At 49.6% G+C, this 23,194-nt stretch overlaps 1 protein-coding gene across 1 annotated transcript in view; it reads left to right on the forward strand.

The window, feature by feature from the left end:
* The window catches only part of LOC146798626 (uncharacterized), a 40,692-nt gene extending 35,952 nt beyond the window's left edge, over positions 1-4,740 (forward strand). Inside the window, exon 4 of the mRNA XM_085627768.1 lies at positions 4,283-4,740. Coding sequence (XP_085483894.1) covers positions 4,283-4,675 — 393 coding nt within the window. The 3' untranslated portion in view covers positions 4,676-4,740. The remainder of the gene's footprint in view (positions 1-4,282) is intronic.
* The last annotated feature ends 18,454 nt before the right edge of the window (positions 4,741-23,194 follow it).

Genomic DNA, 23,194 nt, shown 5'->3' on the forward strand with positions numbered 1-23,194 from the left:
TTGACTGTCTTATCTGCTCAAAATAGAGGTCAGCACCCCAGCATTTGTTATCAAGATAGAACACATCAACCAGAAACCCCTTTGAGATGAAAATAAAAAAAATGACATCACCAGTGAGACACCCACGAGCTCTGAATGTCCAAACACCACTTTTTCGCAATGCTATTCCATATGCACCAAAGGGAATCCCAACTTTCGATTTTCTCACAGAATTCTCACTTTTGTTTCTGGTAATTCCTATTAGGAAGGAAGAATGGCTTGGGGAGCTCAAAACTCAATGCGTACACACTATTCGTTAACGTCTTAATCGATTACAGAACTAACACAATCAAACAGCTTAATTAGATATCAAGTTACACGGAAGGGTGGATGGCATTATACGGTAAAGGAAGCTGAGGGTAGGACAATCCTCGCCTCCATGTCCTTAATGGAAGTGTAATTTTCCTTTGCATTACCTAGGAAATTTTACATCCTATGGCAGAACCAGAGGCTGTGATTATGCTATTTTAAAGCTTCTCTTCTTCCAAAGATCAAAATCCAGTTGTGTCTTACTGTAGGACTGTTTAAATCTTGACTTCCCAATCAACGACTCTGCAGAAAATCTCTAGAGACCATGGCGCATCGTGCAAAGCACACTCAAAAACGAAAAGTATCAAAACCTGCTCAGACAGGGCCCACCAACCCCAAATGATCCAAAGCTGTGTAAGACTTGCAGACTTTCTAAAAGAAATGGCTGTCTGGGAATCAGAGCTCGGCCTCGAGTCCTTGGTAAACAATTTATACTGTTTCAGACACCTGACCACACATAATTTGGGATGTTCTGGGAAAGCTGAGTATTCATTGTGGCTTTGGTCTCCTAGAGACAGTGAATGTTGCTCCATGGGATAAACAGCCTTTCAATCAAATCCAGTGCTCGTACATCAGACACTCTTCTACATGAAAGTATACAAAATAACTTAGGGGCATATTATCAAGGGCCTTATCTTTGCTTTTTTGGCTTTAAAAGCCAAAAAAGCGGAGATAATGTTTTCGCCCTATTAACAAGAGCGTGATAACATGCATTAGCGCATGTTAGCACCCTTTTACCCGATGCCTCACTTTGCATCTCTAATGAGATGCAAAGTGGGTATCACTGGGCAGAACAACCTTGTAAATATCGCTGATGTGCACATCGTGATATTTACAAGGAGGCCCAGGCATTTTTGCAGACGTTAGTTTTTGGCGAAAACCGCGGTTTTCGCCAAAAACTAACGTCTGCAAAAATGCTGACTTACCTATCCCTAATAATGGGGGTGGATTATGCTGATACGACCACAGGGTCGTATCAGCAAGGTTATCGCCGTTTTCCATGGAACATCGCTGGTTTTCCAACGATGTTCCATGGAAAACAACGCTATCGCAGGAACAATTATCGCCATTGCGCTATGCGTTGTTAATACAGCGCTAGCATGGTGATAATTATCTGCGATTGCCGGAAATAGCAATTCTCAAGCACAGAACGGCCAGCGATAAGTATCGCTGGCCGTTGATAATATGCCCCTAAGTAAGCTTAGTAGAGAGTTCCTTTTGACACAAACTGTTGTTATCAATCCTCTCCTGGCACAGGGACAATACCTTGTTAACATCCCATAGTTGACAATACATTGAGGAGGTTTAACAAACCTACGCTCATCAAAGGTATCACACAAAGAGGTTCTCACTGTCTAGAGAATGACCGACCCATATGACTAAAAGTTAGGAGTGCCATCAAATTATATACTTTCCCATTCATAGCGAATTCTGTTTATATTTGTAATTCTCTACCCCAGAGGATCGATAATTCTCTCAGGACACCAACTATGCCATGTAGCCAAGGCTACGTTCCAAAAAGAAGGGAGCCGGCTCCACTAAAAGGCAGCCTGCTCCAAAAGTCCCAGGACTAGCCAGTGACTCTAGAGAGCCAGCGAGCCATCAGTCACAGAAGATTGTCCCTGATCATCAGCTGAATCTCCACTGTTGGACCAAAGAAACAGGTCTAAAAATGGGGTACGGGCATTTGAAATTGTAAGAAAGTTGCAAAAGAACTGAAAGACTCACTTGAAACCTCAAAATCAGTGTATTCAACACACACTCCGCCCTCTGCCTCCTGACTTGAGCAACCAAACAGAGGAATCATTAGAAAAGGAGAAAAGGTGTAGTTCAGGCCCATTTCCTAATCCTGGAGGAATACATCCACAGTCAATGCCTGCAGGTACCTGAGGTTCTGGGAATATGTTTCCCATCTGTCTATGATCACTGCAGACACAAATATATCCAGCTTCCAGATGCTTGAAGCTCCTGAGGGAGAGAGAGCCCCAGTCTACGATCACGATTGTCTTTCTCCAAAGGTACTTCACTGTGACAGATATCTCCCTTTTGAGAAAGAAGTCCCAGAAATCCTTGGTCAACCCTCCTAGCATCCTGGACCTCATGCCTCCCAGGTGGTAGATGTATTGTACCATTGAGATGTTGTTCTTCCTCAACAGGACAAACAATGAACCCGGTCAGCCACCAGACATTGCCCTGCAAAGACTGTATTTATGTATTTTATTTGAAAAGTTTTACATAGCGCTGGCTAGACCCGGAGGTATCACAGCGCTTTACATGAGATAGGACATTATTTCAGTACATTGTTACATAGTTACAGCCAGGAGCTCCAGAGAGTTGGTAGGAAGCAGTAGCTCTTTCTCCAACCAATTTCCTCCTATGGATACATCCCCACTCTGGGCCCCCATCCGAACCTGCTGGCGTCAGATTGATAGCAACAGCCCCGGAGAAACTGAATGTGGCCCGGCTGTTCCAGGCCTCCATGCGATGCAGCAGTGATTCCCTGTCTTAGCCTCCTTCAACATTAAACCCTCCTCTGAACATGCAAGACCCTTCCTCAGATTTAGCATTTAAGGGGCAGTTAATGCAGCGCACCCAGAAAAATTGTCTGAATAGAAGTAGTAGGCTCACAATGAGGCCAGAATGTGGAGTGAGATACATTGGGCATTTGAAACTTGTATCAATTTCTTCTGGATGTTTGACGTCGTCTTCCCTGAAACCTACAGAGTAGCTTCCAATGATTCCTCAGTGAAGCCCACGAATTGCAGTTTTCCTTATGTAGGTCAGATCGGACTTCTCTTTCCTGGGTCTAAAACATTTCAACGCTGGACATTCACTGATGCATGCTTTGAGCTGGTGTCTGTCCCGTGGTAAATTCCCTGCATGTACACTACTCCTGCTCACCAGTCACCATTTATTGAGTTGCCCGTCTTCCCTCTTTATGCTTTTGGAGAAGAGAGGAACGGCACCCTCAATTTAAGTAAGCCTGGACGTTTTTATTTTCTCAGCATCTAAAGCCCGCCTCCCTCTTAAGGTGTTTTTTTTAATGCTGTATCCCTTCTTGTTTATTTAAAATCAAACATAAGAGCTGCTTGTAAAGCGCACATACTGATATGTGCCTAGGATCCCACAATTTGGACAAGCGGGGAAGCTAGTATTGATTTCAGGTTATCTGGTTTAACATTTTGAAATTCAGCTACCAGATGGTTATCTCTGTCTCTCTCTCTCTCTGTCTCTCTCGTTTAGATCAAATGCACTAATTTGTCTTTCATTCTTGGCCCAGGACAAGAAAAACCAAAAATAGCAGACCCAACTCAGAGCCACGGACCCAACTACCAAGCCAAGAATGCATTTATTTGAGGGTTGTCATACCTCCAACACCCCCCAAGCTACGCCCCTCTTCAAGGGCTGGCCAGAATGCTCATATCAATACTTCAAATGGATCAGATCCAGGAGGTGTATCCCTCTTGTCCGCTTTGCACTGTCACATGTTGGAAAGTAAATTTAGCTTAGTAAAGTGACAGTCTCACATGAACACCCACTCCACTACTTGATGCACACCTAAAACACAATATACTCAGAGAGGGATAACTGACAGAAATTACAAAATTACAGACCCCCAGGGAAAAACGTGTTGGTTTATACTGGTAGTAAAAAAAGGAAGACTAAAAGGAAGTGCCGAAAACAAAGATCACTTAGCTGACTGCTGAGCAGCAAAGAGGCGTAGTTTGGACGTTCAAGGCTCTTTCAAGGACTGTGGGGGCTTTCTTTTGTTGGCCTTTTGTAGTTGAATCCACATAGATTGCTGTAGATTTGTGTAGTAATGGAAATCAAGCACAATCCTCACCTCCTGTCCTGCCACAAATTGTCATGATACATGGGATAGTGATTAGATTTTGTGTCAATGTAAACAAGCACTCTCTATTTGTGTCCTTAGGGGGTATGTAAAGCCAGTCCGGCGACTGCCACGAAGAGGCAGAAGCGCCCACGACAAGAGAAGGCATGCTGTGAGGTTGCGCAGCAGATCCACGGGCTGCCACTAGAAGACTACCGCCAGCTGTTCTGCACCCTGGTGGAAAAAGCACTAAGCCCACGTTCATCTCCTCGTTCTGGCCTCCTACAAGCCCGCCGGGTGAAGGAGAGGCTCTACCATGCAGTAGGGTGCCCACAGTACTGGGAAGTAGTTCACCCAGGGGGCCAGGTAGAAGTCATAGAGGGTTTTGGCCAGACCAAGTCTGGACTGGCACCACCTCACTTTCACATCGACACCGGAATGGGAGTGTCCCCTTGCATTGGGGAGCCTCCCAAGAAGAACCAGGCAGCCCCCTAGAAAATAATCATCAGCCTCAATCCCCAGCAGCCCCTTAGGTGTGATGACCACAGAATGATATTTGCATTTTCTGTACTTACTTGTCCATTTAATGTTTATTTGATTGATATTTTATTAATAAGGTTCTTATTAAAATTACTCCTTTGCTAGATTGGTGAAGCAAAAGCGTTAATGTTTGAGCACTTGGTAAACTCAGAACATGTAGACAGGGACATGCACAAAGACAAAGGAAGACAAATGTTTATTTACTCACTTAAAAAAGGCCACTCAAACAGAGATGCTAGCAAACTGAAAACACAGAACTACCGACAGAAAGCTGTTCCTTCACAGAGAAAGAACCTCCGTCACACTGGCCTTGGTCACCACATTCTGTGCAGGAATCACCGCGCATCTCCTCAAGAGACTGCAGACGATACAGAACGCTGCAGCCAGACTCGTCCTAGACCTCCCCAAGCGGTCCCACATCACCCCCCACCTCAGAAAGGTCCACTGGCTCCCCATTCAGAAGAGGTGCCAGTTCAAGATGCTCACCCACGCCTTTAAAACCCTCCCCTCACAACCAGGGACCAGCGTACATCAACCACCAGCTGAAGTTCCACCATCCATCCAGACACCTGCGCTCCGCCTCCTGCCTTGCCCACACCCCCGCATCAGCTGCAGCAACAGCGCAGGTCGCGCCTTCTCCTACCTCGTGGTGAAGTCTTGGAATTATCTTCCTCTTCACCTACAGACCTACAGACCTCATCCTCTCTACTGGAATTCAGAAAAGGACTCAAGACCTGGATGTTCAACTAAGCCTTCGGCAGCAGCACTCTCAGCGGTGATTAACCACACTTTACAAATCCAGATTGATTGATTGAGACAGTCTCATAAATTAACACTCAGACACACACATATAGCCCTGTTGAAACATAAATACTCAGAGGTAAAGTTAGAGATACAATCGGCCCAATTCACAAAGCCTTTTGTGCACTTGGTGGGCAAATTGCATAATTTACGGTTGTAAATTGACTTTTACAATTCCCAAAATGCAAACGATGTTCGTTATGTGATGTTATTTTTATTTGTATGGTGCACATATCACCCGGGATGGTATCCTCGCACCAACAAAATGAGATGTGGAGCCCTGTATGGGAAGCCTATTGGAAGAGGCGTGTTTTTAGTTTTTTGTGAAATTCTAAGATGGAGTTGGTATCTCTGTTGTGGTAGGGGAGATTGTTCAAGGCTTTGAAGGTCAGGTAGGAAAAGGCACAGCCCACAGCTCTGGCTCAGCAGATGCAGGGGAAGTGGGTGGGGAGAAGGCGGACTGAGTGGAGGTGTCTGATCAATGTTTGGAATTGGATGTAGCCACTGTGGTATGGTGGGGATTGATTGTGTAGTTCCTTGTAGGTGTGTATGAGGAGATTGAAGAGGGCACATTTGTGAATAGAGAGGTAGCGGGAAGGTGTTTGGATATGTGCATGCAGAGTGGTAGTTTGAGAGTGAGTCTGGCTTCTGCATTCTGTACATCTTGGGGCCTCTTTTTGAGTTGATACTGATGTAGAGGGTGTTTCCGTAATCCAGTCTGCTGGTTATTAGGGCTTGCGTGACGGATCTTCAGGTTTACAGCGGGAGCCATCTGAAGACTTTCTGGATGCGACCATATTGACTTTGTAAGACATTGAGATGTTATTGTCAATCATGATGCCCAAGTTTCTGTCTGAGTTCTATTGGCTAGTTGTCAGTCCTAGTTCTGTGGGCCACCAGGCCGAGGACCAGAGAGAAATGCCCCTCCCTGAATACATCTTGTCAGTGAAGAGTTTTGGGCAATTGCTACTCATCTAGTATGCAACCTCAGACATACAGCTGATGAGATTAGCTTGGGTGTTTAAGGTGTCCTTCAAGAGGGAGAGGATGAGCTGGGTGTCATCGGCATGGGAAATAATGCTGAGTCCATGAGCATCGATGATTTTAGCAAGCGGGGTCATATAGATGTTGAAAAGGGCTATGCGAGGCGCCTTGAGCAACACCGCAGATCGTGGTTGGAGGTAGCACGGGGCTAAGTAAACACTTTGGGAGAATCCTGAGAGGAAGGAGGTGATCCATCAGAGTGCTGATCCGTAGATTCCCATCTCGTGGAGCTGTTGGATGAGGATGGTGTAGGTGACAGTGTCAAATGCAACCAAGAGGTCGAGTAGTATGAGTGCCGCTCTGTCCCCCTTGCACATGATGAAACAGATGTCATCAGTGGCAGTGACGAGGGGAGTGCTGTGGTTTGGTATGAATTCAGATTATGATGGGTCCAGGTGGTGTTTGGCATTGAGGCAGTCAGCCATTTTGGTTAATGACAAGCTTTTCTAGTACTTTCCCTGGGTAGGGGAGGAGGGAGATGGCCCTGTAGGTAGCCAGTGTCTTCGGGTCCGCTGAGAATTTCTTTGGGAGCAGTGAGATGGTGGTGTGTTTTGAGGCATCTGGGGTGGTGGCGTGGTGATAGAGCCATTGAGGATTGGTGTGAGGGCTTTGCAGATGGGGTTGAGTCTTGTGGCGACGATGAAAGACAGCAGCAATCCGATGGGGCTCCCGAGAGTATTGAATGCATCACATTGGCAGTTTCAATTAGGGTAATGGCTAGCGAGCAGGTCAGGGAGGTTTTCAGGGTATCATTGTCATTAAAGTGGATAGTAGTGAGGGTGAAGAGGTCCAGTTGAGGTGCAAAGTTGTTGTAAATGGCATTGCTTTTGCTTGTTAAGTGGTAGGAGAGCTGAGTGCAGAATTTCTGTGAGGGTGTAACGGTCGTGGAGCTGGTGGCAGGAGACATGTATTCCTTCACTATGGCAAAGATTTCTTCTGAAGTGTTGGAGCTGTTTTGGATCCTTTAAGTGAGTGCTGACTCACTGGTGCTAGTTCCAGAGGGCTGATCTGTACGTGTCTCTGTCGCTGTTGCTGAGGGTGTCGCACCATCAGCATTCCAGCTGTTTGCAGTGGTGCTTGATGAATCAGAGGCCTTCTCTGAACCAGCTTGCATGTGGTTTGCAGCAGTATGTGGAGGTGGTTTTTAGTGGATCCAGGAAGTTTGTGAAGGAAGTGGTCCATGTGTTGAAGATCTTGTTGTGAAGGGGCTTTCATCAAGACTGAAGCTCGGTGGTCCAGGTTTCTTCAGGCACTTTGTTCCAGTTGTGCTGAGAAGTCCTGGTATGTTCAATTCTGTGCTGGTTGGGCGGGCTTAAGCGGACGAGGGAGTGGTCTGTCAGGAGAGCAGAGTGGGCTTTTGCTTTGTGACACTGGAGAAGTTGCTGAGTACAGGTTTGAGGAGGTATCTGGCTATGTGGATGGGGTTGTTCACTCGTTGGATAAGTCCTAGTGTGCTCAGGTCTTCCAGGAGGTGGGTGGTGTTGGGGTTATTTTGGTCCTCTAGGTGAAAGTTGAGGTCCCCTAGTAGATTGAAAGAGTTAGATACAAGTGCCAGCGGAACGATAAGGTTCACAAGAGTGGTGTCGAAGTTGGATCTTGATCCAGGAGGCAGGTAGAGTATGACTCCTCTCAAGGTGGTAGTGCTCGAGGTGCTGAGTTTGAAGACTATGTATTCTAGGCGTTTGCTAGTGTTTGCTGAAGTAATGGAGCAGCTGATTTTCTCTTTGTAGAAGAGTACTCTACCAGATTTTCTCATTCTATCCTGTCTTGCAATCATGTATGTGGGTTGAGGGCCACTGTGATGTCAGAAGATGGGTTGAGAGAGGCCGTGCAGGAGGCCCCAAACTATTGAAGCATGTTTGGTGAGCGAGTGGGTGTTGAGGAGTAGGGAAGTGAGGGTGGGGTATGCACTGTACATGGTGCTGTCTGTTGGGGTGTGGTTGATTGTACAATGCACAGTGGGGATGGGGCAGTGGACACGGGTTGGGGGTGCACAGAAGTAGGTCCGAGTGTGCAGGGTGAGGAAGGTGCTGGAGAAACGGCAAGGGATGTAGTGGTGGTGTGTACAGTTTACTGTGGGGGCAGGGGCCAGAGGACGCAGGTTGGGGGGCATGCAGGAGGAGCACAGAAGGTGTGTGGTGGAAGGGGGTGCTAGAGAGCCCACGGCAAGATGGCCACACTTTAGTGCAGCTCAATTGGCCATGAGCTATAATACATCAATTAGCCTGCCATCCAGCTTCAAACCGGTCTGACCTATGCAGCACTGCGGGCTGTGAAATTTGACTATACCCCCAGGGATGGCGCTTTAGTTAAAACCCCATAGAAAGCAATATAAAATAGCCCTCAGCAAGCGTAAGGAGGTATTGAAGGAGGAAGAATGGAGCAAGCTCATGGAAGCTACAAACATCAAGGGTAGTGCCAAGTTTTGGAGCATTATCAACAATCCCTTCCTGGGAGTAGAGATCGTAAATGTCCTGGCTGCCCATATTACAGAGAATAACTGGGTCAGCCATTTTGAGGGTATGTTCGGGGGCTTTTAAGCCCAGTATCCTTCGCCTGGGGGGGGTGGGGGAGACTGAAAATACAGCCCTGTCAGTTACGGAGGAAGAAGTGAGGTGGGGAATCGCCGGTATGGCGCGCAATAAGGCCCCCGGACCGGATGGAATCCCCCCTATCTATACATGTCCGATTTGGAGTTTTGGGCACCCATGCTCACCTCTGTCATCAATGCGACTGTTAGGTCCGGTCCTCCAGCCTCTTAGGCAACCTCCATTATCATCCCGGTTTAGGGAACAGGGATAGTGCTCATTGCTACAGGCCTATTTCCCTATTGGACACAGTGGTTACAGTGGTCGGACGGATCCTGCTGGACAGGTTATCGATTTGGGCTCTAGACAATAACATCTTGTCAGATGCCCAATTTGGTTTCCGGCCCGGCCGCTCCACAACAGACCAATGCTTGATCCTTTTTATGATAATGAATAAGTACACGATTGCCCGCCCTGGTATCATCTTCCGGGCCTTCATGGAGCTCTCTAGCACGTTTGACTGCGTGAACAGGGGAAAGCTGTGACAGATTCTGCTCTCCCTGGGTCTGCTCTCCATGGGGTTGGACAGGGATATAGTCCTCTTTTTACAAGATCTCCATCGAAACACTAAGGTGGACATGCGATATTCAGTCGACCTGAAGGTGTCGCACACGTTCCCTGTCAGGAGTGGGTCCGTCAGGGTTGCATTCTGGACCCATTTTTATTTAATCTTTACATCAACAATTTGGAGAAAACTCTCCAGGAGCCTAAGGTGGACTTCCCTCAGGCGGGGGGCGTCGCGGTCTTCCAGTTCTGCTATACGCAGATGACGACGTCCTAATGGCCAGGACCGAACGGGGCCTGCAAATGCTCATTAACTCCTTTGTCTAATTTATGGGTGACCATGACCTGAAGGTCAACAACTCTAAGTCTTACATCATGCAAGTAGGGACCCACTCCAGCAGGCCATACACTTTCAGGGTTGGGTCCACTCCGATTCCAAGGTTGAGCGTGTTATCTTATCTAGGGGTATTACTAGACGATAAAATGAAATGGGGGCCCCAACTTACGCACAAGAAAAATGGTCTTACCCGGGTGATTGCAGCCATATTCAATGTTGCCTCTAGACTGGCGAAAAGACCGGCGGGGGCTCTTTTAAACCTTTACAGGGCCAAGTGTATTTCAAAGGCCCTTAACGGCAGTGAAATCTGGGGGTACACCGCCACAGATGATCTCCAAATCGTGGAAAATACATTTTTGAGACAGCTTTTTCCCATTCCTCAGGGTACTCCCTCTTTTACTGCTCATGAGGAGCTAGGTATGACCTACATCACCGACTTGATATCATTTCGCCCTGTGTCTCTCTGGTTAAAAATCTGGGCTGAGGAGGGCAACACATTAAATAAAGCGATCCTAAAAGATTGTCAGGCTCTTGACCATGCCTCCCGAGTACCGTGGCTTAGATATGTTGAAAAGAGCTTAATGGGCTTGGGGAGAGGAGATCTCTTCACCAATCCCGATGTGACGAATAAGAAGGATCTGAACCTCATCAAGGTGGCCTTCCTTGAATATCAGATCATGGCAAAGGAGGAGAAGGAGCTACTGAAGCCCAGTGTAGGTTGCTTCATCATGTTAAGGACCACCCAGATTGTGGAGCCGTACTTACTGAGATTCATACTTTCATATGACCGCTTTCTACTGACCAGGTTCCGGTTCGATCTTTTCCACCTCCTCCTTGCCCACCCCAGGGGTCAGAACAAGGGACAAATCTTGCCGGCCTGTGGCTGCGATGGAATATCTCCACACAACATGGTTCATTTTACGATGTTTTGCCTATTTTACGATATCCCCAGAAAGCCCTTTTTAATTCCCATTTAGAAAAAGGCCAATTTTAGACAAGTATGACCCGCTTTTATGTTTTTTACAAATTCTGTCGGGTGGCACGGTCTTTTACATGCTTCACTTTTTAAAATCTGCTATCAGGCTTAGGGCTAGCTGTGACTAACTAGCTTGATTCCCAACACTATCCCTGGCACCACGCACCATGCCTGTTTAACTTGCCTATTCATTCATCAATCTGATCATGTGCGAGGACCTACTGTATTACCTGGAGTGATTTGTTTATCTGGCACCATCGGTGTGTTATTGGAGCCTTGGTAACTCTGTAATTTTAACTTGTATACATTATTGTTAAATCTGGTATGTCCCCGTGTGGATCGTATTTATGGTATATTTTATATTTTTACTTATGCTTTTATCGAATAAAGATTTAATTCATTGATTGATTGACTATACAGTACGACTGCGGGTGCGATTTAACACATGAGTGAAACACCGCATGTGAGGCCGCTAAGATCAAAATGGTGGGCGCATGACAAGCTGCGATACCTGTCCACACCTTTATTGATAACAGTGCCGGTGAAGCCTCTGCGAGCAGTGTCACTGCAACAGACAGTGCCGAAACGGCCTCCAGCGCTGCTGTGGGCTGGAACACAGTGATGGCTGGGTCCTGGGCAGTCGGCAGCGGTGAAGCGCTGTGACGACGCGGCGAACAGAGAGAGGTGAGGCTGCATGAACAGCGGCAAGTAACCGCGACCGCCAGCACAAAGAGGCGCTGCCCGAAATGTTAAGCGTCTCGAGAGCAAGTGTGGGTCCATAAAAAAAGCTGGCGGCCGGGAAAACTACAGAGAAAGAGGACAAGTTGGGTGGCTGGCCCTGTAAACGGTGCGTGAAATCACCATGCGGCGCAATTGACTGGACAGGCCAGCAGACCATCTGGAGTCAATAATTGATGCAGCTGAGCGAGAGCGCAACACGCAACCATCAGAAAGGCTCCTGGTGACTACGACATCTACAATAAAATTACGTGGCCGGTGGCTGCTGATACGGCCCTGCAATAATAGCGGACACCTGCGAGAGCGTGAAATTTGTTGCCCTCCCTGCAAGGTAGACACTGGCAGAGGCTATGGACTGTTGGAGGGCATTACGACACCCCCTGCACCCGAATGGGTTATTTGGCGGTGCTCGTGTCCAGCGCTCTAATAATTTCGCGCGCATTACGGTTGGAGCTAATCACTAATCCACCGTGCCCGAATAGGTATGCTAATACGGGGCTCATGTACTGCACTCCAATACGTTCGGGCGGGTCACGCTGTGACTCTGGGCAGATAATTAATATCCACGTGCCCGATGTATGTATATATGGTGCTCACGAACTGCGCGCCATCACCTTCGGATCGAGTTTGCGCTGTGGTTGTGACGCTGGGCAAATCACTGATCACCCCATGCCCAGATATGCATGCGTGCTGCTGGGCCTGGTCTACCTGGGCCCCCGAGGGTCGCGAGTTTGGGCGGCCCATGATCCCACTCCGTGCCCGAATATGTATATAGATACGGGGCGTGCGGACTACGCTCCAGATACAGTCGGGCGAGTCGCACTGTGACGCCGGGCAGATCACTTAATCTCCCCGTGCCATATTATGTATGTAAATACGGTGCTCAGGGACTGCACGCCAATACCGTCTGGTCGAGTTCGCGCGTTATAAAAGTGCTATTTACAGCAAGGGTCGTGCTGTCCGATCCTGACCACACGTAACCACGTGTCCCTCGTCTCCAACCTTTTTGCTGAAGGGGGGCTTGGCTCGTGTGTCGTTGTTGTTGTTGTCAGCAACAGATAAAGTATCAGCGTGTGGGTAACAGGCATCTGCTCTCCAGCAACTCCGTGCCCTGGGAGCACGCGCGTTGCCCTAATTCTGAGGCCCACCCATAAAGGGGCCGAGGAGCAAAACAAGTAAATAGGCTCCATAGGCGGGCCTCTGGCCTTACAGCTGGGTGATAACCACCAGCATTTGGAGATAGGCCCAGGAAAAATAGGGCCTTTTCTGGATGTCTAGAGGACCATTGCCCGATCCCTCCGCGCTCCCGGCGCACGTTGGGATCGGGCATGAGCGTGCGTGGGTCCTCGGCCCTGGGACGCTGCCTCGCAAGGTCGCAGGTTCAAGTTACATTGATTCGGTTTCCATTGGCGTACCTTTCGTGGCGTACCTTTCACCCCCGCGCATCTTACGTTTCGGGGGTCTCGTAGGCACGGTTTAAGTCACTCCTGCTCACGCGTCGCACGCGGGAGCTATAGTGCTGTGTAAAGGATCAATACCGTCCGTCAGAGCACACATTTTAGTGATTGCCTTTCGCCCGCGGGGCATACTTCGCAATGGTGGTCGGCCTCGCGAGCAAAGTAAATAAAGGGGAGTGCGACCGGCTAAGAAGCCGCATACCCTGTGCCGTGGGAGCCGGTAGGAGACTAGCGTGGGTTCACAGCCCCATTACACCAGCATTGCAGGGCTGGGAGCTGCCTGGGTCCCCACTGATCACGGGCGGTGCAACACCTGTGGCGCTCCCTAGTTAAGGTTATCGCCCCCTCTCCCGTCGGCTACGCTGCCGTTGAGGGTGGTGGGGGGCATGCAGTGGGCTGCGTGCGGCAGGCACAATGGACCTGGCACGGGGATCGTTAGTATGGTACGAATCTTGTAAGCTCCCCGTGCTTAAATGTGTAATGTAAATAAGGTGCTCAGGTAAAGCGCTCCAACACTTTCAGCTCGCGCTACATAATTATGCAACATGTATTGCTGGCTTCCTATAAGGCGGATACATGATACCAAGACATGCACTGTCCACATCACGCGATTACGGGTATTACGAATCCCCTATTCTCCCCGTGCCGGCTTGTGTAAATACGGTGCTCATATAAAGCGCTCCAATACCTTTGGCGTCGAGTTCGCGCGATACAAATATGCAACATGTATGTGCTGGCTTCCTATAAGGCAGATACTTGATACAAGTGCATGCATTGTTCACAAAATTTGCACCAATACCTTCCGGTCGAGTGCGCGCTAGATAAATAGGCAACATGTGGTGGCTGGCTTCCTATGATGCAGACACATGATACAGGTACATGTATTACTCACAAGAATTTGCTCGTGCCCACATTCGCGCGCATTAGGCGTTTCCGGGCATTACGACGACTCCTGCACCTGAATGGGTTATTTGGTCGGTGCTGTGTTCGGCGCTCTAATAATAAGTGGGAACACAAAGTCCACGGTCTTGGGTAACTTCCAGCGGTAGGTCATTTGGCAACAGATGAAGTATCAGCGTGTAGGTGACAGACATCTGCTCCCCAGCAGCACCGTGCCCTGGGAGCACGCGCGTTGCCCTAACTCTGAGGCCCACCCATAGGGGGGCCGAGTAGCAAATCAAGGAAATAGGTTCCATAGCTGGGTGAAACCGCCATCATTGGAGATAGGCCCAGGTAAAATAGGGTTTCTTCATGTCTAGAGGACCATTGCGGTTGGGGGTATCCCCCAACGGAATCACTGGTCGCGTACTGCAGCTGCAGGAGACTGGGATCCTGGTTTACGGACACTTTACCGCGCTCAGGGAGTGCTGCCGACCTACATATGGTGCTGCTGTCCCAATAACTGGGGTGTCAGTGGGGCAAACACAAGGGGACATTATGTCAATAGAACACTTTTCACGCCCAGGGTGCATGCAATCTCTACTTCAACGGAGCTGGAATTTGGCACTGTTAAGGATGCTCTGGGTTTGTGGGGTGGCAACCCCCCCCCTGCCACCCTAGTACTAGGAAGCATGATGGGAGGGGCGAAGTAGGACTTAGTCATCCCTCAATGCTTGAACTTTACAGACAGCGCGCAATGCTTAAGTCAGACAGATTCCCGAAGCTGGTAGGCCTAGGGGGGTCTCATCACTGAGGGATCTGTAGGGGCTTAACTCCCATAAGGAATAAGGGATGGTGGGCAGGGGCAAGAGCCACCCCTTGCCCATGGTCACGCGCGGGCAGCTAGGAGCACTCCTGTGCTCCAGGTTTAGCAATCAGAGGGGATTGGCCGAGGATTAAGTAAAACCCTTCTCGCCTTAATAGCCAAAGAGGGCAGGCCCAGAATTGTGAAGAGGTGTAACTTTCCCGCTGGGGGGCGAATAGTTCTTGGCACATCTTCGCAGGCCCAACTGGTCCTTTATTTCAGCAGACCCTATCCGATTGGGATGGCGTCTCGGGCTTTAGGGACATAGATGGGGCCATCTACAACACTAGGAGCTTTAGCTCACTGGTAAGTCTTGGGCCTGTGGATATAGGGGATCTCACAGGGTTTGAGTCCCTAGCGCTGTCACACTGTCATGCGGTGGCAGAATTTCAAACTCTTCTTTCTGCTAGGATGGTTCCCTTCCAGCTAGTTGCAGGAAGCCCTAGATAGGAGAGGTTGCAGGTAAGACTATAGCGGGTTGGTGGGGGGCCCTGGCTGCGACGGTTAGCCGCCTCCAGGGCTGTGGCGGAGTTACAGGGCGATCTGGAAGCAGGCCGGTACAAAGGGTACCTCTGCGCGGCACCATAGGGGGTGCCTGAGCCAAAACCAAGGAGCCTCAAGGGAGGTCCCGGAAGCCGTGTCGGCGCCCCGCTAGTCCTGCGGGCGGTTGTGGGCCTGAACAACCGGGGGTTTGCTATGCGACGCTCCGCCCCGAGAGGGGGGGCGTGAGTAGAATTACCAACGGCACGTGATCGTAGAAAGAATCACCTGGGGGGCAGCAACGGCGGGCAACGCTCCCGCGCTGCCCGGCTCATCAGGCGGGCAGGCGACCCAGTTGGTTGCCTGCCCTTGGATCGCCCGTAAGATAACCCACCCATTACATATACTGGAATTATGTAATAAACCTGCAGCATTGTGTTACCCAACACCAACTGTCTTGTGTGTGTCATTTGGGTAACCTATTATGGGGGAGGGGGGACAGCGGGTTGCCCCTGGGGGTACTATGCCGCTGACCGCGGCCCCCACAGGGGGCCAATCGGCGGTCGGCGCCTTAGTGCCCCCGGGGCACCGGTCACCCCTCCCCTCCCCACCGGGGGGGGGGCGGGGTCGCAGTCCGGAGCCCCCCTCCATGGAATGGCCGGAAGTGACGCGCAAGGCGTGTCACTTCCTGGCCCTGGGGTGAGGGGGAGGCTATTTAGCCTTCCCCCACTCTCCTGGCGACCTCTTTGTCGCCCGCTTCGCCTTTTCCCTCCCTACCGCTTACCCGGCGTAGGCGTTGGGTGGGGGGTTTTTTCTGAGCGTTGTAATGTTTTCTTTTTTCGTTGCAGGCGGAGTTACAGGGCGATCTGGAAGCAGGCCGGTACAAAGGGTACCTCTGCGCGGCACCATAGGGGGTGCCTGAGCCAAAACCGAGGAGCCTCAAGGGAGGTCCCGGAAGCCGTGTCGGCGCCCCGCTAGTCCTGGGGCGGTTGTGGGCCTGAACAACCGGGGGTTTGCTATGCGACGCTCCGCCCCGAGAGGGGGGGCGTGAGTAGAATTACCAACGGCACGTGATCGTAGAAAGAATCACCTGGGGGGCAGCAACGGCGGGCAACGCTCCCGCGCTGCCCGGCTCATCAGGCGGGCAGGCGACCCAGTTGGTTGCCTGCCCTTGGATCGCCCGTAAGATAACCCACCCATTACATATACTGGAATTATGTAATAAACCTGCAGCATTGTGTTACCCAACACCAACTGTCTTGTGTGTGTCATTTGGGTAACCTATTATGGGGGAGGGGGGACAGCGGGTTGCCCCTGGGGGTACTATGTTGCCCTCCCTGCAAGGTAGACACTGGCAGAGGCTATGGACTGTTGGAGGGTATAAAAGACACCAAAACAAGCATAGAGGCAGCCTGTGCTGATGGTGACAGCCCTGCTTTATTTGCCCACTGCGCCCAGACTCTGAAGCGAACAAATATAATGGTGGGAGTCATCTTCATGACACCTGCTGAGCCATATTATGAAGGGAGTGCTCACGACTCACAGCACCTATCCAGCCTTATACGCACTGCATGGCCAGCGAGGGGTGAGCTGGGAGAGTGGCTGTTAACAGCGTTGCAGTACCTACTAACCCAGAGGACCATAAGACGATGAGGGAGCCGGGGTGTCCCCTTCGCTGTGGCTGCACAGTCCCTTCTCTCTCCAATGGGGTAAACAGGCAAAAACCAGCTGTGACTCACCTTTGAAGCAAGAATAGCCACCAAGACCCCACAAGATGCGGCCACAGAACAGGAAATGGATGCTACAAGTCAGGGCACAATGGCACTTGAGAGCACACTACTCGCCATGCAGCTGAGTTTGCATTTCATAGATGGGACGATTGACACCCTGAACCTGCGTATGGACCACCAAGTTGGAGCAGCAAACTGCGCAAATAACGGCGACGGAGCAGCACATTACCACAACGGGAGATGATAAGCGTTCGATGAGCTCTAAATGCTTAAACATGGAGAAGGTACTGGTGGTCATACAGGCAAAAAATGAAGACTTATAGGGGCGCACCCACTGTAATAATCTGCATATCACAGGTGTACCGGATTCAATAAACACTGGAAAAATGGAACTGCACGTGGAAACTATGCTCACAGACATTTTTGGTTCTGACAATCTGTCACACTTGCTGGTGGTAGAAAAGGCAAACAGATCTCTTGTGGCGAGGCTACCCGGGGGCCCCCCCACAGCCAATCACTGTGACTGAGATACAGTGCTCCTGTTGGTGAGAGAAAAAAATACATTAACTACCAAGGCAATTGTGTGGCATTCCTCCTGGAATTCACAGCATCCGTGCAGGCAGCCTGTATAGAATCCTTACCTATCGAAAAGAAGGTACCGAAGGCAGGCGCGGTGCGTCCATTGGGGCGTGGGGGCGTAGCCCCCCCGCCCGCGCCTCGCGCCTGCAGCTCTCCCTCCTCTCCTCTGTGAATGTCAGGCTCTCCCTCCTCTGTGAATGTCAGTCAGCATGACGTCGGACCGTGGGCGGTCCGGCGTCATGTTGACTGACATCATTGTCAGACGCCTTTAGGAAAGGCAGCACAAGTGCGCATGAGTGGGCATGGAGCTTAATTTTTACTCCGTGCCCAGTCATGCGTACTTGAGTTTTTGCTGCCTTGCGCATGCCCATTAGGAGCCCCTCGGTCTCCTAATGGGGAGGCGGCGGGCGAGGAGTAGGCGGTGCCGTCAGCCAATCCTGGCGCTGCTGCAACGCCAGGATTGTACAAAAGGGGGTGGTGATGGACGGAGCATCAGAACCAATCAAACACTCACACCCAGTCAACAGATCTGGGTTTGATCCATCACCGTTCTTTAGCCCACTCTGCCACCCCAGTTCAGACATGGCCATATGCAAATCAGTCTGACCCTGTGCCTCATGGGAACAGTCCAGCCCGAACTGCCAAGCCATGCCTTCCCTGGACCGGAAACAAGCTTCCTAGGACCGGTTTCTGGCATTTCAGCCGTCTTCAGCCAGGCTTGCTTGAATCCAGTGGCAAAGTGAGCAAGGGACTCACGTCTGAGCATACCCTGCCAACTTATGGCGAACAAGGCGGTACAAAAGGGGGTGGTGATGGACGGAGCATCAGAACCAATCAAACACTCACACCCAGTCAACAGATCTGGGTTTGATCCATCACCGTTCTTTAGCCCACTCTGCCACCCCAGTTCAGACATGGCCATATGCAAATCAGTCTGACCCTGTGCCTCATGGGAACAGTCCAGCCCGAACTGCCAAGCCATGCCTTCCCTGGACCGGAAACAAGCTTCCTAGGACCGGTTTCTGGCATTTCAGCCGTCTTCAGCCAGGCTTGCTTGAATCCAGTGGCAAAGTGAGCAAGGGACTCACGTCTGAGCATACCCTGCCAACTTATGGCGAACAAAGCGGTACAAAAGGGGGTGGTGATGGACGGCCAGGATTGGCTGAGGGCCGGGTTGCAGGCAGTCACTGTCACTGTTGCGTCACGTGGACGTGGTGTTCCGGACCGTTTGAAGGAGCAGAGAGGCGCCAACGCGGGCCAGGAGAAGACGAGGCGGTCACCGGTCAGGTAAGTGTTTTTTAATTTATTTTAGGGTGGTTTCCTGACTGTGACCCGGGCCGTCGCTGCCTTTGGCCGCGGCGCCGGCCCCCGTATTATTTATTGATGTGAAGTGAATCAAGTCAGTGATTTAGTTGGGTGGGATCTTAATTCCCTGCCTGGGTGCGTTTTCTTGTAATTACCCTGCCGAGTTTCCTGTCCCTGTTCGGGTGGGTTCTCGAGCTTTCACTGACACTGTCTGTTGGTTCTCCAGTCACTGCGTGCGTGTGGTCCAGTGCTCCCCACTCCTTGCTGGTTTCTCGTGCTATCATTGGCTTTGTGCGGTATTTGGCGCTTCAGTTTTTGGTTGAGAGGGTTCTATCACTGGGATTGAAAGTTTTGTGTTTTACTGACTGGGTAGGCTGTCCTGTCGCTGGACAGCTGGCGTCTCATGATCTCTGTCTGCACTTCTTCTGTTGGTGGTACGCGGAGGGGGGGACTCTATGCTGTTTCTGGTTGTGTTTTGTTGTCACTTGAAGAACATCCATGAGCCCACGTCTACTCCATTAGCGTAGTGTCTTACAAGTTAACGGCCTGCATTGTTTGTGGTGTTAATTAATCAATGCAAGTCCAGTGTGTCTCAACAGTGTTTAATTTTTTAAGAGACAGTGCCATTTACCAGAACATTGTATTCCATTGTGTGGAAATTTATAGAGCGCTTCGTAACTGCAGAGTTTTCTGATTCTTGCCTTTTTGTATGCAACGGCTTGCTGTCCCATTCCCAGGTAAAAAAACAATGTTTACATAAATAAAGCGATTTAGTGTATATTATCCGCATTCCTGATTTCATTACTTTCCCTTCCTTACAGCAAGAGACATAGATATCAAACGTGCAGCAAGGTCAGTGGCACCACAACCCCGGAATCAGAGGGGCCCATTGCATCCCCAAATTATAGCTGGTTTTTATTAACACATGTTGATTGGGGGTGCGGGGTGGTCCGTTCATATATTAGGGCCCTATATGTTTTGCAAATAGTATTTCTTGTTACGCTAGCGTCATGAAAAGAGCAATACCAAATGAATTAATGAAGCTAAACAGACCCTTGTACCAGTGGGTTTTGTTTGTATTAGGCAATTACTGCGTGAAGTGAATTCATGTGGCTGATGGGTTCTGATGCATGTGGCTGACAGGTGATGCAACAACAGCTGTTCCTGAGTTTGTGCGCATCTTTTTCGGTTACACTTTTCAACAAGGCTAATGGACCGGGAAATTGGGCACTTTCAGAAGTTGTTAGCTGGGTAAACATGCTGATTGTGTGCTGCCATTTCTTTAAACGAGTCGCCTCTGCGGGTTGGCATTTCTCCTGATGGTATGTGCAGTATGCCAATCATTTTATGCCCCACCTCTTTCAAATGTCACCAGCCGCCCCTGACCGAAGGTGGAGATACCCTAGGTGATGCTCTACCCAGCCCGCCTACGCATCGACCATCGAGGAACAGAGAACATTTTCATAACACCAAAAGCACTGATGGAATTTCTTAAAAAACATTCCCTGCGGCTGCGCGAACATCCAGACACCGAGATAGACAGTGAGAGCACTGAAGTCACTAGGGACGTGACCGCTGCTGGTGCTCCCTGGCTACGAATTACTTTACGTCAGAGACTGCGAGTTGCCCATGGGTCACTCAAAGCATAAATCTGAATGTGAGGCCAGCAGAATCAGATGGGTGAGAATTTGTGAGGATAGGTATGCCCCTCATTTGCGCTGGTGAACTACTATGCTGCGTCTTCCAGCTGAGAGCCCTCAAATCCACATCACTACTATATCGCTTAAAACTCCACCCATGATAGACCTTAACTAGCCAGAAACTAAAGTGCCTCTCAGCTATCTCTGTCATCTGGGACTCAAGCCGCCCCTGCATGGGTACACCCCGTATGATTTCTAAAAATGGTATAGCAGCGGATGCTGGTGATTGTCCTTTTTGTTTACAATTATATGTTCTTTATTTCTAGGTTTTAGGGAGGCCTTTGGCATGATTGGGATCCTGAAGTGGGAGGGGAAGGGGTCAATGTTATTTGTTGTTTGTTGTACTATCATAGTCTATCGCTACGCCCACTGGCTCGTGTCATTTGACATATCATACAGACTGCTATAAATTCACACTAAGCTACTATGGCCCAACCAACTGGAATATATTCCTACTTACATGGAATGTACGGGGGCTTAACAACCCCCATAAAACATGCCAGGTACTTGCTTACTTAGATAGACATCACATACAAATCACGCTCCTCCAAGAGATGCTCTTAACACAACTCAAAGAGGGTGCCGTAGGTGCGCACTGGGTGGCAGCTCGACTGGCCTCATCTTACTGTTCATATTCTAGAAGAGTGTAGATATTAATTTTAAAAAGGTGTGCCCTTCACTGTAACTTACACCGAGAAGATGATCAAGGTAGCTATGCCATAATGCAGGGCAATCTATGCGCACCTTGGTCACCCTGGTAAACATTTACGGACCTAATATTGATGACCCTGAATTTCATACATAGCTGTGGAACGAACTGCATTCCTTGTAACCATCTGCCATCCTGTTGGGGCAGGACCTTAATACATATCTTGATCCGAAGCTGGACCAGTCGACCCGGGCAGAGTGGCATGGTAGGCACACTGCGGGTGTCCTAAGGAAGGTCGTGGAGAACTGTTGTCTAGTGGACCTATGGAGGCTGTGAAACCCTGATTGGCAGGAGGGCATCTTCACATCCTCGGTGCATAGCTCGTGGTCACTTCTAGACTACTGGCAGACGACCTGCGAGGTGTGTGCCTGGGCCATGGAGATACAACTTCTCTCCAGAACGCTATCAAATCACAAGCCAGTCAAGTTGATAGTATTGATTCCCACACGTATTCCTATTCAATTTACATGAAAATGTAATGCAACTGCGTTACTGGACCCGGTGTACCAGAAGGGATTCAGATAGAGTATTTTGAAAAAAGAGTGGGATCTGTGAAGGGCCGATACACTTTTGGAAGCATTTAAAGTCAGAATCAGAGGGGTTTGCAAAAGCACACAAGCTGGTGTCTTGGAGGACATTTGCACGCTACTGTGCAAGATAGAGAACACGCTGCAAACACTGGAGCAAGACTATGAAACTACGCCCAGCCCTGATAGACTTGCTAATATTTGAGAACAAATCTGAAACTACAATGATATGGGAGAGAGAGAGCTGCACTACCTCTCTCAACGGCATTTGGCACAAGCTTATGGGGACGGAAGCCGTCCTGGCCGCAACCTGGCACATAGATTAAAGACTACCTCAGTGCATAGCCACGTTGTCAAAATCACTGACCCTGACAGAGGGGACAAGTATGGCGTACTGGCAGGCATATCCGCTTTATCTGATTTATATACCCGTCTCTACACCACTTGCGGCTTGGCCGCAGAAACAAAGATTGCTAAATACCTAGATGATGTTGCCCTAGCATGGCTGTCCATGGGCCAACCGGAATATCTGGTGCAGCCTATCACAAAGGATGAAGTAAAGGAGGCTATACGAACGTACCCCAATGGCAAGGCACTGAGCCAGGATGGCCTCATGGGCAAATTTTATAAACAGTTTGCCGACCTGTTAGCCCCACATCTTCATGTGCAGTACGCGGTGGCGTACACTAAGCAAGTTCTTCCCCTTTCTCTTCGTGAAGCCTGAATTCTTGTGTTACTAAAGCCTGAAAAGCAACCTGAGTACTGCGAAATATACCATCTACTATTGCTAATTAATACAGACACCAAAATAGTGGCAATAATCCTGGCAACTAGGCTCCAGACCTGTTCCTACCAGAGCAATCAGGTTTTATACTGACCCGCTCCACTGCAAATAATTTGTGTACACTATTCGCACTACTGCACCAACTTGACCCCAATATGTAGGCGGCAACTGTACTGTTAGATGCTGCTAAAGCCTTTGATTCCATTGAGTGGACGTTTATGTTCACCGTTCTGCGTTGCATGGGAATGCCTAAGGCTTCCTTGAGGTGGGTATGTCTGTTATACAGTGACCCAGTGGCCAGAGTGCGTATTAATGGACACATGTCGGAGATATTGACTATATATAGAGGTAGACGACAGGGCTGTCCCCTAGCCCCAATTTTATTTTAACCTCACGCTTGAGCCCCCTGGCATGTCTGCTCTAATAGAGGCATGCGGACTCTGCGTTGCGCTTCCAATTGCAGCCAATAAG

This window comes from Triturus cristatus, chromosome 9 (genome assembly GCF_964204655.1).
Source record: "Triturus cristatus chromosome 9, aTriCri1.1, whole genome shotgun sequence".
Taxonomy (NCBI): Eukaryota; Metazoa; Chordata; class Amphibia; order Caudata; family Salamandridae; genus Triturus; species Triturus cristatus.